This window comes from Polypterus senegalus, chromosome 1 (assembly GCF_016835505.1).
Source record: "Polypterus senegalus isolate Bchr_013 chromosome 1, ASM1683550v1, whole genome shotgun sequence".
NCBI classification, from domain to species: Eukaryota; Metazoa; Chordata; class Cladistia; order Polypteriformes; family Polypteridae; genus Polypterus; species Polypterus senegalus.
Window position 1 is genome coordinate 267,811,538 of NC_053154.1, and position 15,629 is coordinate 267,827,166.

General features: G+C 33.6%; 1 protein-coding gene across 1 annotated transcript in view; it reads right to left on the bottom strand.

The window, feature by feature from the left end:
* Positions 1 to 14,216, bottom strand: part of tubgcp2 (tubulin, gamma complex associated protein 2) — a 34,745-nt gene extending 20,529 nt beyond the window's left edge. The window contains exons 1-6 of the mRNA XM_039773650.1: positions 14,011 to 14,216; positions 10,490 to 10,648; positions 9,828 to 9,956; positions 7,327 to 7,503; positions 1,964 to 2,123; positions 966 to 1,173 (exon numbers count right to left, since the gene is read on the bottom strand). Of these exons, the coding sequence (XP_039629584.1) occupies positions 966 to 1,173; positions 1,964 to 2,123; positions 7,327 to 7,503; positions 9,828 to 9,956; positions 10,490 to 10,639 (824 nt within the window). The 5' untranslated portion in view covers positions 10,640 to 10,648; positions 14,011 to 14,216. The remainder of the gene's footprint in view (positions 1 to 965; positions 1,174 to 1,963; positions 2,124 to 7,326; positions 7,504 to 9,827; positions 9,957 to 10,489; positions 10,649 to 14,010) is intronic.
* Between the last annotated feature and the right edge of the window lie 1,413 nt (positions 14,217 to 15,629).

Sequence of the window (15,629 nt, forward strand, 5' to 3'; positions counted from 1 at the left end):
CTTCCTTCGGAAAAGCAATCTGAGAAAGGACAGGGAACTAAAATCGCAGTTAATCGGACAGGCGTCATTTTTCACTCGGCTGAATTCAAAAGCTCCTTCACTGCATTATTCGGCTCTACTTGTTTATGCGAGTCAGCCTTTTCCCACATGATGATTATTAAATCCAAATACTGTAGTGACCATAAATGTATTGAATTGTTATTGTGTCATAAAGGTTATTCAGTTATGCAAAGTACGACAACATATATTTTATGTATAAAGTATACTCAGAGTGTAAATCGCTTATATATATATACAGTATATATATATATATACACAGTATATATATATATATATATATATATATATATATATATATATATATAATTTTTAATGTAGGTAGATCATTTCAACCTAGTTATTTTAAAAGTAGCTCGCAAACCGAAAAAAGTGTGGGCACCCCTGATCTATATGCATACTAAATCAACAGGACATACATTTAAGTGGGACAATGTACAAGTAAAATTCAAGGCCAGTACGAAAAGTGCCAGAGAGCTGGCCGAATCCTGGTTATCAAATAAGAATGCCATCAACAGACACTTGGACATAAATGCAGCATATACAAACTTAAGAAGAACATATTCATAATAAACAAGACTTTACACCCAATAAACCACACTGACTTAGCCACCTCTTCTCCACGTAATTTTTTTGCTATATATTGCCTTTGATTCTTGTAAGTCTAAGCATTATCCTCTACACACACACACACACACACACACACACATATATATATATATATATATATACATATACATACATATACACAGTATATACAGTATACATACATACACACAATTTGGTGAGGAGCAGATGACTTTCAGTTATGTTCTGATATATATGTAATACTACAGCAGTAAGTGTGGTACATTCAACTATAAACTAGCATAGTGTTTCGGGGAGAAAATATTACATCCAGTACATACTGTGTAATTGTTGAGTAGCTTGCAGCAACTGGTAAAATCCTATTCACAAGTTCTTTGATAGACATATCTAAGGTAGGATCTACAATAAAAGACCGATTCTGTCTTCCTAGAACTGGTTGTGCTGTAACATAGCGACCATCCACACCAATCAGGAGGTACAAAAGATCTTCTACCAATGCTTGTTCCTGGCAGGATAATGGAAGTGATCCTGAAATGAGGGGATAAATTAATTTTTCATACTTATTTTTGGAGAAATTAATGGATGCATTGTAAGCAGGACTACATTCAGCAGTGTGAATCTTTTAAAATAACATTTAAAATGTTGTACAAAACTACATATTCTTTATTGTACAAAAAAAAGAAAAACTACCACAAAAGAACTAAAACTTGGTTCTCAGTCCCACAGAAGTACAGTATATTAGTATCCTACCAAAATACTAAAAGAGATCTTACAAGAGGGGAAAAAGTGTTGTTGGCCACTTCTTTGTAGGAAGTAGACCATCTTTTTGCAGTTCTGCAACAACAGTGCTTGAATGCAGTGACAAAGAATTTCAGGTTATGCTGACACATTTGCAGGTGGCAGCTTTTGAAGTGCTTTGAGCATGGGAAAGGAGCTATATAAATAAAATGTATTATTATTTTTAAAAGGGTGGTCTTAAATAACTGACATTTTTAGAAAATTACATGATATAGGAAAAGGAATATTGTTCCATCCTGGGCAAAATGTATTTTTACTCTTAGATATACAGTAGCTGTAGAAAACTACTATGTCTGTTTAAAACCAAATGAAGCCAGAGCAACAAATATGCAATAATAATAAAAGTATAATTTCAATAATTATGCATTTATTATTTAATAAAATAACACTTTAAAACTACTTTTTCAACACATCAATACTTACAAGCTTTAAAAAACTGATGTGAATAGGTCATCAATATTAAAAGTAGCTTGTTGTAATCAAACAACAAGACACAGAATCATCAAAAAAATATACATACCAATAGCTACGGTTGTATCGGTGGTTCCACTTGAGCCAATGAGGAAGTCCCCTATAAGTGCAGGTCTTTCATAAACCCAGTTTGGAAAAATAGGGATGGGTTGTGCTGGACTTTTCTTATTGTGCTTATCTCTAAGCATCTTTCTTGTTACTTCCAGGGGCTGAAAAAATACACTTCATATATTTATTTACAAATCTAGGAATGGTTGCGAAAATTAAAGTGCAGTAGTTTTTACGAATTAGAATTTTTTTAATTACTGCACTTGCGCTGATCTCATTTAACTAAATTAATGTAAAAAATTAGAGTACAACTGACAATTCATGATCAAGGCTCTTAGTTCAGCTTTACCTACCTTGTTCCTCATTATCAATCAGGTCAGAGTGTGGTGAAATTCTTTATGATTTCATTATTCATTTTATTCAACAGCCAAATCACATGCACTTCAGAAGAGGCCATCCATCTGAAGCTAAGCATTTTCAGAACAAGCCAGTACTGGAATGGGAGTCCAACCAGGAAACACTTGGGTTGCTGATGGAAGAGGTGATGGTGAGACCAGCAGGGGCCGCTTACCCTGTGGTCTGAATGTGAATTCCAGTGCAATAGTGCAGTGACAGGGACACTGTACTGTAAAAATGGTGCAGTCTTTTGGATGAGACATACTGTAAAACCAAGGTCCAGACTCTTTGTGGTCATAAAGATACCTGGGGTTCCTTAGTAAAAAGTAGGATATCCCGATGTCCTGGCTAAATTGCCCACCATGGCCTAGTCATTCTGGCCCCTTAATCATTCCGTCTCCAATTGGCTAACTATCTCTCATCCCTACACCCTCGAACAGCTAATGTATGGCGAGTGTACTGACTGCCGTTTCATCATTCAGGTGGACGCTGAACATTGCTGGTGGCTGAAATGGCACCCCCACTCACTATGCAAAGCGCTTTGAATAGTGAGAAAAGCACTATATAAATGTAAAGAATTAAAAAATTAACAAAAAATCAAGTACATTACAGCATGTTTTTCTTGATTACAAAGCACTTGAGAAGTCTTACGCAGTTCATGTAATCGCAATGTCTTTCAAATAATTAATTTGTACTCTTTTCCTTTCTAAATGCCAAATATTTCCATTAAAGAAGTGTTTTACTTACAAATTATACATGAAATGCACATTAGTGTGTTCTTATCACCAAATGCTACTTATGGAAAAAAGATAAGAGTAGCTTAAAATATATATATATATATATATATATATATATATATATATATACAGTAATCCCTCCTCGATCGCGGGGGTTGCGTTCCAGACCCCGCGATAGGTGAAAATCATGAAGTAGAAACCATATGTTTGTATGGTTATTTTTATATATTTTAAGCCCTTATAAACTCTCCCACCCTGTTAACATTATTAGAGCCCTCTAGACATGAAATAACACCCTTTAGTCAAACGTTTAAACTGTGCTCCATGACAAGACAGAGATGACAGTTCTTTCTCACAATTAAAAGAAAGCAAACATATCTTATCTTCAAAGGAGCGCCGTCATAAAGGAGCGAGTCAGGAGCAGAGAATGTCAGAGAGAGCGTCGCAAAGAAAAGCAAACAATCAAAAAATCAATACATGCTTTTAAGAATACAGAAGCACCGCGATAAAGCGGCATTTTGTAGAGGAGCGTCCGTGTCCTTTGTGCAAACAGCCCTCTGCTCACACCCTCCGTCAGGCAGAGAGAGCGAGAAAGATAGAGAGAAGCAAACAAGCACCGCGGAAGCATATCTTATAGCATTGAGGAGTTTTAGTTAATATGCAATACATGCTCTGATTGGGTAGCTTTTAAGCCATCCGCCAATAGCGTCCCTTTATGAAATCAACTGGGCAATCAAACTGAGGAAGCATGTAACCTAAATTAAAAGACCCATTGTCCGCAGAAAGCGCGAACCAGCAAAAATCTGTGATATATGTTTAGATGTGCTTACATTTAAAATCCGATAGAGTGAAACCGCGAAAGTCAAAGCGATATAGCGAGGATTACTGTATATATATATATATATATATATATATATATATATATATATATATATATATATATCTCCCATGACTGAAGAAACTTATTTTTATTATTTTAATCTAAAACTGCTTAAAAGCACAAATAGCAGTTAAGAAACAAAAAAGTACATGCTTCAGTATGAATTTGTCACAAATTCAGGAGATATAATCACCAAGTGAACCTATAGGAACTCATTTAAGAAATTATCCTTAGAAAAGTCTGGTGAAGCAAGCCTAAAGACAAAATTGATTATGAATGGACAAGTGTGCTTAACATTCAAAAATCTTAATATCAGAAGACTGAAGGTGACTATGTATTTTTTACTGCATAAATATTATTGCCTACACATTAAAAGTGAGTTGCTAGTATTCAAAAGTCAGATGCGCTCGTAGAAACTGTATTATCAGGATTGTTATTTTGTTTTCTCTTAGTTTCTCAAGATAATGTGCATATTTGTGCTTTAATTACCAGAAATAATCAAAGAATAAATGTCAGAGTATGGATTAAATATAAAGTTGAACTGACTGTTTTACAGTCCCATGACTTAATGACTAAGCTATATTACTAGTTGTTACAGAAGCCAATCTGAACACGAAAATGGAAAAGCAATTAAATTTTTGTTAGCCCAATGGAATGAATGATTCTTTATCAGCCAGTATGGTGCTCTAGTTTTGCTTGAAAGTATACTTAATATGTATTAACCTCTTTGGAATAGTATTACAATCTTCAAAAACATCTATCCAGCCATATTATTCTGATTGTGGGAAACAAAGGACTTACTATTGTTGACAGTTCCATATTTTTGCTCTGCTTGCCTGTTACCTAACTGACAAACATTTGTCTGAATGTTTGCAATCTAGATTCTGATCTTACAGCTTGTATGACAACTCCTTCTGTTTTGCAATTTTATGATCACTTCACTACTTTTAATAATGTTTACCATAATACCTACCTAAAACGTCTTAAAAATGCTTCACTTACTGGAATATGCACTTCTGAATATACTTGTGCCCACCCAAATGTACAGTGTCCCTCAAGATTCAGTGCATGCTACTACCTGTTTCTTATATTGCACCTTTCAATCCCAAGGCACCTAATATGAACATATCACTCCTTAAACTGGCTCAACTATATTGACTTCCTGTTTACTATTAGTTACTTACAAAATTCTGATACTGATACAAATCACAAGGCTTCTCAATATTATGTACAAAGCCACATTAAGCATATCAAAATGTTCTTTCGACCTTATGCGTTCTAATTTTACAAAACTATCCAACTACTTTTGTCTGAGAAGTTTTAACAGTGTTAATATTCTAATCGTAACTAAAAAATCAAATTTTTTTCCTTGACCATTTAAGATCAGCTGTATCTACACATATTTTATTTGTTACTTAGTTCAACTGTTCCTCACATTCTGAAGCTGACTCCATTGAACAATTTATTAACTCCTGTCATGTCTGCTCCCATAAACCATTACTTCCTTACTACTCTCGTTTAGTCCTCATTTATATTTCTATACAACTAAATAACCAAGCTTCTTTCAAATGTATTCTTATGCAATCTGTAAAAAAGGCTATGTGATTATGTGCAATCTGAAAAGTGCTATACAAATAGGAAGGCACACATATAAAAATTGTGAGCTGATTTCCCCTGCCTTATCTGCCAGTGGCAATATAAAAAAAGGTTGTTTCTACATTTTGTTTATATGCAACTTACAGCCTACTTGAATGAGCACAGACTAGTCAAATGATGTAATGCAGGGGTTCTCAAACTCGGTCCTGGGGGCCCACTGTGGCTACAGGTTTTTGTTCCAACCAGCCTCTGTTTTTAATTGGACTCCTGTGCTAATTAAGTGAACTTGTTGTTTCCCAGATTCCCTGTTTTGTGAAAAATATACAAATTAGAAAACTGAGTTTGGTTTATAAAAAAAAAAAGTAGTAAAATGTACTAAGCAGTTATATGTATTTTTTTCTTTTTAACAGTTTTTTCATCTTGATTGTCATTCTACTTTTCTAGGTGTTCTAATTGTTTAATCAATCTATTATTTACTACTTTGTGGGGCTGACACTAAAGTAGATGCAGCCTTTCATGATTGAGTGTTGTTTGCTTGGGTTTCTGCTCTGCTTGTTTTTAATTGTCATTATTAACATTCAATGAAGGGAGCAAACTGCACAGAGAAAGGGCGAGATATAATAAAAAGAGAGTTAAGCATTTAAATCCATAGCAAAAACAGAAATATTTATAAGAAATGTTTCTTATAAATGTAAAAATCATGCTGCTGTGCTTTTCTGAATGTAGAATAAAAGATAAATAAAACCAGCTAATTTAAATGAGATCAGTGCCATCGGGTGTTGTCACTGATTAGGAATCTAGTTGGAACAAAAACCTGCAGCCACAGTGGGCCCACAGGACCGAGTTTGAGAACCCCTGATGTAATGTATTCATTTGGGAACATCTTTGATTAATTCCAGGTATTCATGTTCCATGCACTCAGATACTCTTTATTATTTCTTGTTGTTTTGAATTAATTAATTAAATTAAATTTATGTTTCAGGCTGTCTTGATTACACAGGAGACACTGTGCAGACAACAAAGATTTTTCTCCTTTACCTTTGCATTATGCGCGCATTTGTCCATTCAGAAAATGAAATAAATTAGCACTATCACTTCTTTTTATATCTTACTCCATCCCAGAAGAACAAATGCTGCATACTGTTTTTTTTTTTGTTGTCATTGGCATTTGTGAAAAAAAGACAACTCTGCTCACATTTCACCCAGCAAAATGCACATATTAGAATTAATGTTGACATATCAATACATTTTTATTCATTATTATTCAACATTCATATAACAAGCAAATTATGGGGCATCCCTAATATAAAATTAAGTTTAACTGAATGAGGTAGTCATAAGTTAAATCTAATCAAATATTAACTCTTTTGTATCTTTGACTATAACCAAAGCATCTTGAAGCCATTTTCAAATATACATTTAGTATAAAATAATGCTCATATTGTAAAATACAGTATATACTAATCACATAAAAACATTATTGCAGTCTTCTGTGTAGGGTATGATGCATCTAATCTGGTTAAGATGTAATTATATTTTGCTGATGTGTAATGAGTGCATTGTAAAGAAACCCTGAAGTCAATAATAACATTACTGTGCCACACACCACCTTGACAAGACCATTACATTTTTTATAAGTTTCAGATGCTTTCCTAAATACTTGTGATTATGAACACTGAACAACTTGGGATGGAAATACACTGAGAAAATTGGGTTAAAATTGAACAAGTGTATCAAATGAATAAATCTACTTACCTGTTGAATATTTGAGCTTGCTGCAACATTGCCTAGCTTCTTCCTTAGCTCTTCCAGTTCTTGGATTGACATTTTGGTGTTTGTTGGAGGTATGGTAAAATTTGTGGTGCTGCTGGAAGTAGCACTTGCTGAAATCTCTGCTCTTTCCTTGGCATTTTGTTGCATATACTGTAAAGTCTTAAATAATAATTAACATTTAATCTGCATTTTAGTGAAATAGTAACAAAGCACAAATCCCTATATTGATGTTATGATTATAATTTCATCCACTTAGCACAATACTAATGAACATTCTTTTTAGTGATTATAAATAAAAACTGACAGATATACAGTCGATTCCGTTTAATTGCACCACCGGTTAATCGGACCAGCCACTTATTTGGACCGAATTCTAAAGAACCGAAACAGATCATATTACATAAGCCTAATATTGTTAGCTTATTTGGGCCAAAATTCCGTTTAATCAGACCAAAGAACGTGACAGAGAATAAGAAAAAGAAGCCACAAGTCGCCCGTGGAAAGCGGATGTAAAGCGGGTCAGCGACATCAGGAGGATCCCTGAGCACCCTAGGAGAATTTATGCTTTTATCAAAGGTCAGGAAGTCGGAAAATTTGTACCAAGTGCAAACCAGTGGGGGTGAACATGCCTGCCCTTTCTTTCCTAAAATGGACCGCACAGTAGCCGGTGACATGAAGTTGAGCGTAAACAGAATGTGTCAGATCACACTAGACAAGTTCTTCAAACGTTAACTGGAATTTGGTAATGTAACCTTTTTTATTATGCTTCGCATGCTGAGTGTCGTGTAGATTGTTTAGAAGAATCTGTAGATTTCTTTTTCAATAAACAAAGTTGTAAGCAACCGTACATGTACAAAGTTCTTGTTTGTACGTTAGCCATACACGTGTACAGCACAATAAAAGTCATAAAGACATTTTAATATGTTACTTATAGCACATCCCGTCTTGGTTGCACATGTATAGGGCATGTTCGTGTAATCGGACCAGCCGGTTATTAGGACCAAAATGATCACGTCCCGATGTGGTCCGATTAACAGGAATCGACTGTATAAGCAAACAAAACACCACAGTCTTACTATAAGTTTGCAGCAAGCAAAATTCAAAAATTTTTATTTTTAGTACTAATCTTTTTTGTGATCAATTGTTTGTTTATTGAGAGTAAGATATGATACATAGCAATGAAAAACAGGAAAATATATACAGTATATAAAATTACAGATAAGTTGAAGAAAAATAAATTACAAACTATTTTTGAAATATCATAAATTTAATATTGTTAGATGATAGAGAGGTTATAAACACCAATCCCTCAATCCCCTCCAAGACGCCATGGTCCCAAACCCAAAATGTCCACTCCCCTGTGATGGCAAACCACCAATCATAGCATGCAAATCATAATTTAAACAGCTTGCTCTTCATTTTTTAGTGATAGCATCCCACTTTGTAATGCTATTTTCTGATGCCCCATTAATTTGCAAAGCTAGGTCTTCTAAAAGCATCAAATTATGAAATGAAAACTTCCAGTGACTAAAGCATACACTATCTGGGTCTCTCCAACAACACAATAGTAGAGGTTTTAAAGCAATAGAAATAACCATTTTGAGTAGTTGAGATATCAACGAAAGATAAATGGAGAAATCTAATAACATCAGTAATTGTGGTGATACAGGTATTTGAATGTCCAGAATGGAGGTAAGATCCCACAAGTATGCCTTCCAGGGAATTCCTAAAAATCATGCATGAAGATGGCAGACACCTTAGATGGGCAGAAATTACAGTCTGGGGAATCAGCCTTATCCATAAAAAAAACGCTTACGTTGTGTGATGTATGTATGATGAACAAACCTAAATCGCACATACTAATAATCTGTATTTCTACAGGAGGCCTTTATGCTGTCAAAAATGGTATCCCAACAAATCTCTGCAGCAGACAACAAATCCTATTTTCAGTCTTTTTGAATAGATAATGGATTAGCTGCTGCACTATTCAGTATAGCATAAAATTCAGAGCAAAGGCATGTATAGGTTTTTAGGTATTTTTTGCAATACCTGAAGAAAGTATTTAAAATAAATGCATGTTATAATCTAAATTAAGAGCAGTATTTTATTGTAAGACTTTTTGATAATGTTAATTTTCTTCAAGAACTAAATTAAAACAGGACACTGATATAAAAATCAAGCATCATCTTTTTACCTCATATATTACATAACAGGCCTTTCATTTTGGTATTTCTATGTTCATCCAAAAATTACATTAATATATATAATGTATATAATGGATATATATATATACTAATAATATATATATATGTATGTTTTTTCAGTTTTTATACATGTTTAGACCCATGTGCTTTAAAATGTGCCATTACTGTCTTTAATAAAATTACAACTTTATATATTTCCCTTCTTAATGGCTTCAAAAGTGTCTTTTGAACAACCTGAGAAAGGTACAAATAGAATAAGTTGTTTAAGAAATATTTTACCTCTTTATCCTCAGTTAGTTTGGACAGCAGATACACTAGTGGATCTAAATGTCGTACATTCCTTGATTTCAGTTCATCATATTTCTTGAGAAAGTCTTCAGGTGTTTTGGAAAATTCTGCAATTTTTACCTTGAAAAACATTTGTATTTTACAATTAACATTCTTAGTCAAAAATAAATTTAGCATTAATTGAAATTCATTGATTACTAGGAAAAAGGTAGCCTCAAAGTTCAAAATAAACATACAACATTTCTTAAAACATCTAAACAAAGAATTTAATTACGTCATGTTTAAGCATGAAAAAAGAAAGTACTGTCTATTAATGACTAACAAAGTCCAATTAATACTTTGAAATCTATACATTTTAGAGTTGAGAAAATACCAGGCCATTGTTAATTCACTGCAAATATTTAACTCCAAAATTACCAAAGTATTATTTCACTATGACACCTAATCATTAAAAATGGAAAAAGATAAGGGAATTCTAGGACAACATGTTTAAATTAAGTACAGTAAGTGAATTAATAAACTTCCAATTTATGAAACATTTATATAAAACAAATTTTAACTTATATTTTAATCAGTATATTAATAGGTGCCAGTGTTAATAATGCAATGAAGAACAACATGAAAAACAATTTTCAAATCTTTTTCTGGCTTACCTTCGCACTGTGGGCAGAAACTGTTGTTGTAATATACGGTGTTTTATTTTTCTGTAATAAATCTATATACACTTCAGCTCCTTCTCCTCCACGAACCTGAAGCAAACTGAGCAATTCGTTCACATCATGGTGAATTCGAAACTCACTCATGACTCCAGTCTATAATGTATGAATAATAAGGTTTTAGTTTTGTATCTACGCTACTTCTAGTTTAAGTTCAGTTCAGTTAAGTAGCAGTTTCATAAATACAAAAAAAATTACCTTGGATTTTTAATGATTTTTCAAATAAAACATTAGTGTTAGGAATGAAAATAAGATACAATCTTAGTGCTTTCCCATTCTTTTAACAATTTATGTAGTATGTCAATTATATTTTCAAATGACAACAGTTAGAAAAATAATTAATTCATACCAGCAAATATTATTTTGTTAGAAATTTTCCTTCATACTTGGAGGAGGTGGAACACAGCAGAGCCTTTTTGCTTTTATGATATAAAATAAGATGCAAACTGCTAGAGTGCAACTTAAAGGTTTGGTTTGGACTCCTCCAAGTTTGAAGCCAGTGTTCTAATGTTAAGTTACTTGCCATATTTCACATGTATACAATTACTGAAAATGTAATTCAGTTTTTCATTAGCTTTGATAACACAGGGTCGATTGCTGTACCTGCTCTGCTAGCATGAAGCACAAGACAGGAACCAGTCCTAAATAGGATGCCAATGCATATCAAAACACACATACACAGACTTAAAAGCACCACTCACCAACTCACGTCAAGATCATTTGAAGGTGTCAATCAATCTAACCTGTACATCTCTACTATGAGGTTGAAAACCAGAGAATCTCAAGAATATCCATGCAGAAATGGGGAGAAAATACTAACTCCGCACATAGACTGAAACCTGAATTTTTGACAAAGAAGGCTATGCTAAGTTTTGAGGTACTAAAATAATTTTTGAGAAAAAAGGTGCCAATACTTAGATTAGGATATCTACACTAACCATGTGTGTGTTACAATGAATCCATAAATCAGAAAGAATGAACAGGCACCCTCTAAAATAAATAAAATAATTATTTAATAATGGCATCTGCACTATTATTAGAAGTGATTCTGCTGTAATACTTAAAAACTGAACATTTTTATGCAACAGTCAATTGTTATCCACACACAGATTAATAATGACTTAAACATTAATTAAACCTCAATGTTGGGCTTCTAAATTGAACAGTTTCAAAGTAATAGCTCTTTCCAGTTGTAACTCATTAAAATTTCCCATTATAAAACAACAATTATTGCATTATTAATACATTCATACAACACAGTGAAATTTGACACCTTACATTAAAAAAACAACAACAAAAAACAGTCAGTCTCATAAATGAATTTGCCTAGCTAGCTTCAGTAAACTCTATCCAAAGGGATCCAAGTTGCCCCCAGTGCGCCGGTTTCACAACTAAGTGTTGTATATACGCATTCTCCTTTTGAACTCCTTGTAGTAATTTAATCAACTTGCTAGTAAATGCTCATGAGCCGTGTCAAAATAAACCCAGCATTAGTCTGCTAATAAATGTATACAGCAAGTTTCTCACTTGACTCCAAAACTACTGAATTTCAAATAAATTGAATACAGTCTATAAAATGTATTGTATTTATCTCCTTGGGTGGTTTAACATTTTTTTTAAATAAATACAACACAGTGGATTTAATTTGTCTTTTTTACATTGGTCAACAGTAAAAAGAATCTTTAATATCAAAGTGACAATAAATTAATTACAAATATAAAACTCAAATTAATTGATTGGTTAAGTATTCACCCCCTTTCATGCCATTATTTAATAGATGTGTAGATAGGTCCCTGACAGCTTTGCTCATCTGATCACTGCAACTTTCCCCCATTCTTCTTTACAAAACTGCTCTAGCTCTGTCCAAGAGGGTGAATATTTTTTCTAGGCATTGTATTTACTAGCTTAATATAAATTTGAAAATATTTTACTAGTTTTGAATTTCATTGTAATTCAACTCTCTTTTACGGGTGAACTTGAGAGAGAAAAATATAACCCATGATATCCTGCATCCTGATACATTTACATAGTATGCTGCTCAGAATAAATGTAAATATATTAGCAGACAAAGTTAAATAAAAAGTCACATAAAAGAAAATTAGTGGCTTGCAGAATTTGCTCCTCTTAAAGCCAACCACCATGCTAATCAGAGGCATATTCATGTAATCAGTTAAAAAATAAATACAATTTCTTAATTGTTATAAAGTACCTGAAATTCTGTCAGGTGGTATAAAAATATTCATAAAGGCCACTAGTAAACTACCATGAACAATGAACATTAAGAACACAAAGAACAGTTATTTTATTTGGTTTAATTAAAAATTTTCAGATCACTACGCTACAAGAAAGACATAGCAGCACTTTGAGAGCAACCAAGTGCATCCGAGGAGTTAATGACATGTCGTACTCTTTCAGACTCAGAGATTAAAGCTTGTTTGGTCTCAATTAAGTAGAGAGGACTGTGAGGCCTTAAAAATCCTGTAATGCATTGATAAAGCAGATCCAGCTGAATTCTTTTAAACTAACAGTGAATCACATACTCTAGGATACCAGTGGAAATAATGGAAAAGTACATTTAGGGCAGAAGCCAAGAAACACTACTTTACTCAGAGTTGTGAGAATCTGGAACAAACTACTGAGCCCTGGGGCTGAAGCAAAAACCTTGACAACCTTTAAGATGTATCTGGATGAGATATTGCTTAACTATTGCACCTAAACAAATGTGCCTCAAAGACTACTACACTCGTCTGTTAAATTTCTTATATTCCTATGTCCTTTAACGACTTTACTGTTTTTTTGTTTGGACTATTATATGCATGTGAATTTATTATTTGGCAATAACGAAGGATAACAAACACAGAACATGTCGAAAGTAGAAATATACAAACAAAATCTGTGTGACACAAAAACAGACTCCTGCACAGCATATACTTCATTATCTTTGACCACAAAATGGATACTTGAGGCCGTCAGGACAGTCGTTGGCTTAGCGTGAACATGACACTGATAAGCCGTTTAGAAAAGGTATGGATGAATGGCTGGGTATACAAATAGGCTGTACACTGGTTACAATGGTTATACATACACACGTTTTATATTATTTATTAACGTCCCCGGGACTGAGAATGCAATGGTAATTAATTGTGTTCCATAAACTGTATAAATCACTGAATAAACTTATTTACAGCTTTCGTTTCATTAATGATATTGTTTGAAATGCACAACTTTTGAGGATAAAATACCTAAACTCGTTTTAACTTTTAATTTCAATTCTATTGCAACGTTTGTGTGTATAACATTTTGCAAATGCATCCAAAAGTAATGTGAAAAATAAAGAAAAAATGTTCGGCATGTTACCAGCGCTGAAATCCAAATGATCTCCAATGTAATAGTAACTGACATTTAGGTTTTAATCTAAAATAAAATCATTACAGGAATCCATTCACCTACTTACTTACCTTTGCAAGTGCTGATGCTAAAACGAAAGTCTATCACAATTATATTTTTGATTTTAAATTCTTTTTTTAGAAAATGCATTACAATGACGCGCAATAGTGTTGGGAACGATTACACCTTCACGAAGACAATATGCTGATCCTTTTGTCAATTGAGATCGCATCGCTGAAGTGCCGCTTTTCCAAGGCGCCAAACATAAACATACATCCCCTCACGTAAAAGCTTCCCCAGTGAACATAACACTAATAATGTCGAAGGTTCCGTATCGTATGGATTGGTTAAAACTGGGCTTCTGCAATAGTTCCCATAAATTCACAAACGTGCTTATCCCAAGTTACTATTTTATCAAAGAAAAATAACCTCTTAATGAGTATTACAGGACACGTAAAACAATAAGGTGAAGTTTGGCTTTAAATATATAACCAGGCAAATTAAAACAATGTCATCATTAGGCTCGCGATAGTCAACTTCATTTAATTCCGTTTTTTTTTTGTACAAAGTGCAAGGGCAGAATATTGTTACAAGTTCTCAATTTAAACGCAAATATAAATGCAAATACTTAACGTAAGCACACATTTGATAAATTACTAAATATAGAATTAGCACACATATAAAACATTAAATGTGTTAAAAGACAGAAAATAAAGAAAAAACTAACATACAAGTAATTGTTGAACTATGTCCAGCTAACAATAGAGGAGAGGAAAACAAAAAAAAAAAAAACTCCAGTCAGCATCATCCCTGGAAAAAATGAACCTTTACAGGATGTGTCGTGAATTACAGTAAAACAGAAAGATAAAAAAGTCAGACACAGTCAGAATCCTGGAAATCTCGGCCAACTAGCTGCCCCCTCCCAAATGGAAGTTCTACGCTGGAGTCTGTGTCGTAATCTCCAACCTGATGACAGACCTTTTTGATCAGACGATCCCAATGGTCGCTGTATGTGAGAAGACTTTTCAATGGGCAGCTTGGCTGCAAAGCAGTGGCACCACAAGACACCAAGAAGTGAAACAGGATAGAGTAGGGTTAGTAACGATTTATAAATAAATATTGTGTTATATCAATACAAATGATTAACAAACAGAAATGCAGTTTGCACAGCTAATCAGCAGCAGTCAGGGTATGTTAGATTAAAGTAATAAGTCTTCAGCCTTGATTTAAAAGTTAAGACTTAATGAGACATCCCTTATGCTGGCAGAAACTTCCATAGTTTCGGTACCCTGTAACTAAAAGCTCAACCTCCCAGAGGCCCCTGACCAGTGTCCATTGTGCCCATACTTTAAGATGGCCCTGTGTTCCCAATGTTATTTAATTAATCCTTGGAGTCTCAAGTAGGCATCTTGAGATCTTAATGTGCTCTCTGGTTTGAAAGTAATGATAAATTGAAAGAGTTAGACAGGGCATTGACAATTTAGGGCTTTATATGTTAAAAAAGAGTATTTTTAAATCAACTGTAAGCATACTGGAAGCCAGTGCATGGACCCAAGAGCGGTAGCTATGTGATCCTTTCTTGTTCTTCTAAAGATTCCTGCAGCAGCATTTTGAAAGCTGCATAAAGAATAATTTCAACAGACAATGAATAACGCATTTCAGTAGTCAATCCTACTGGAAATAAACGCAT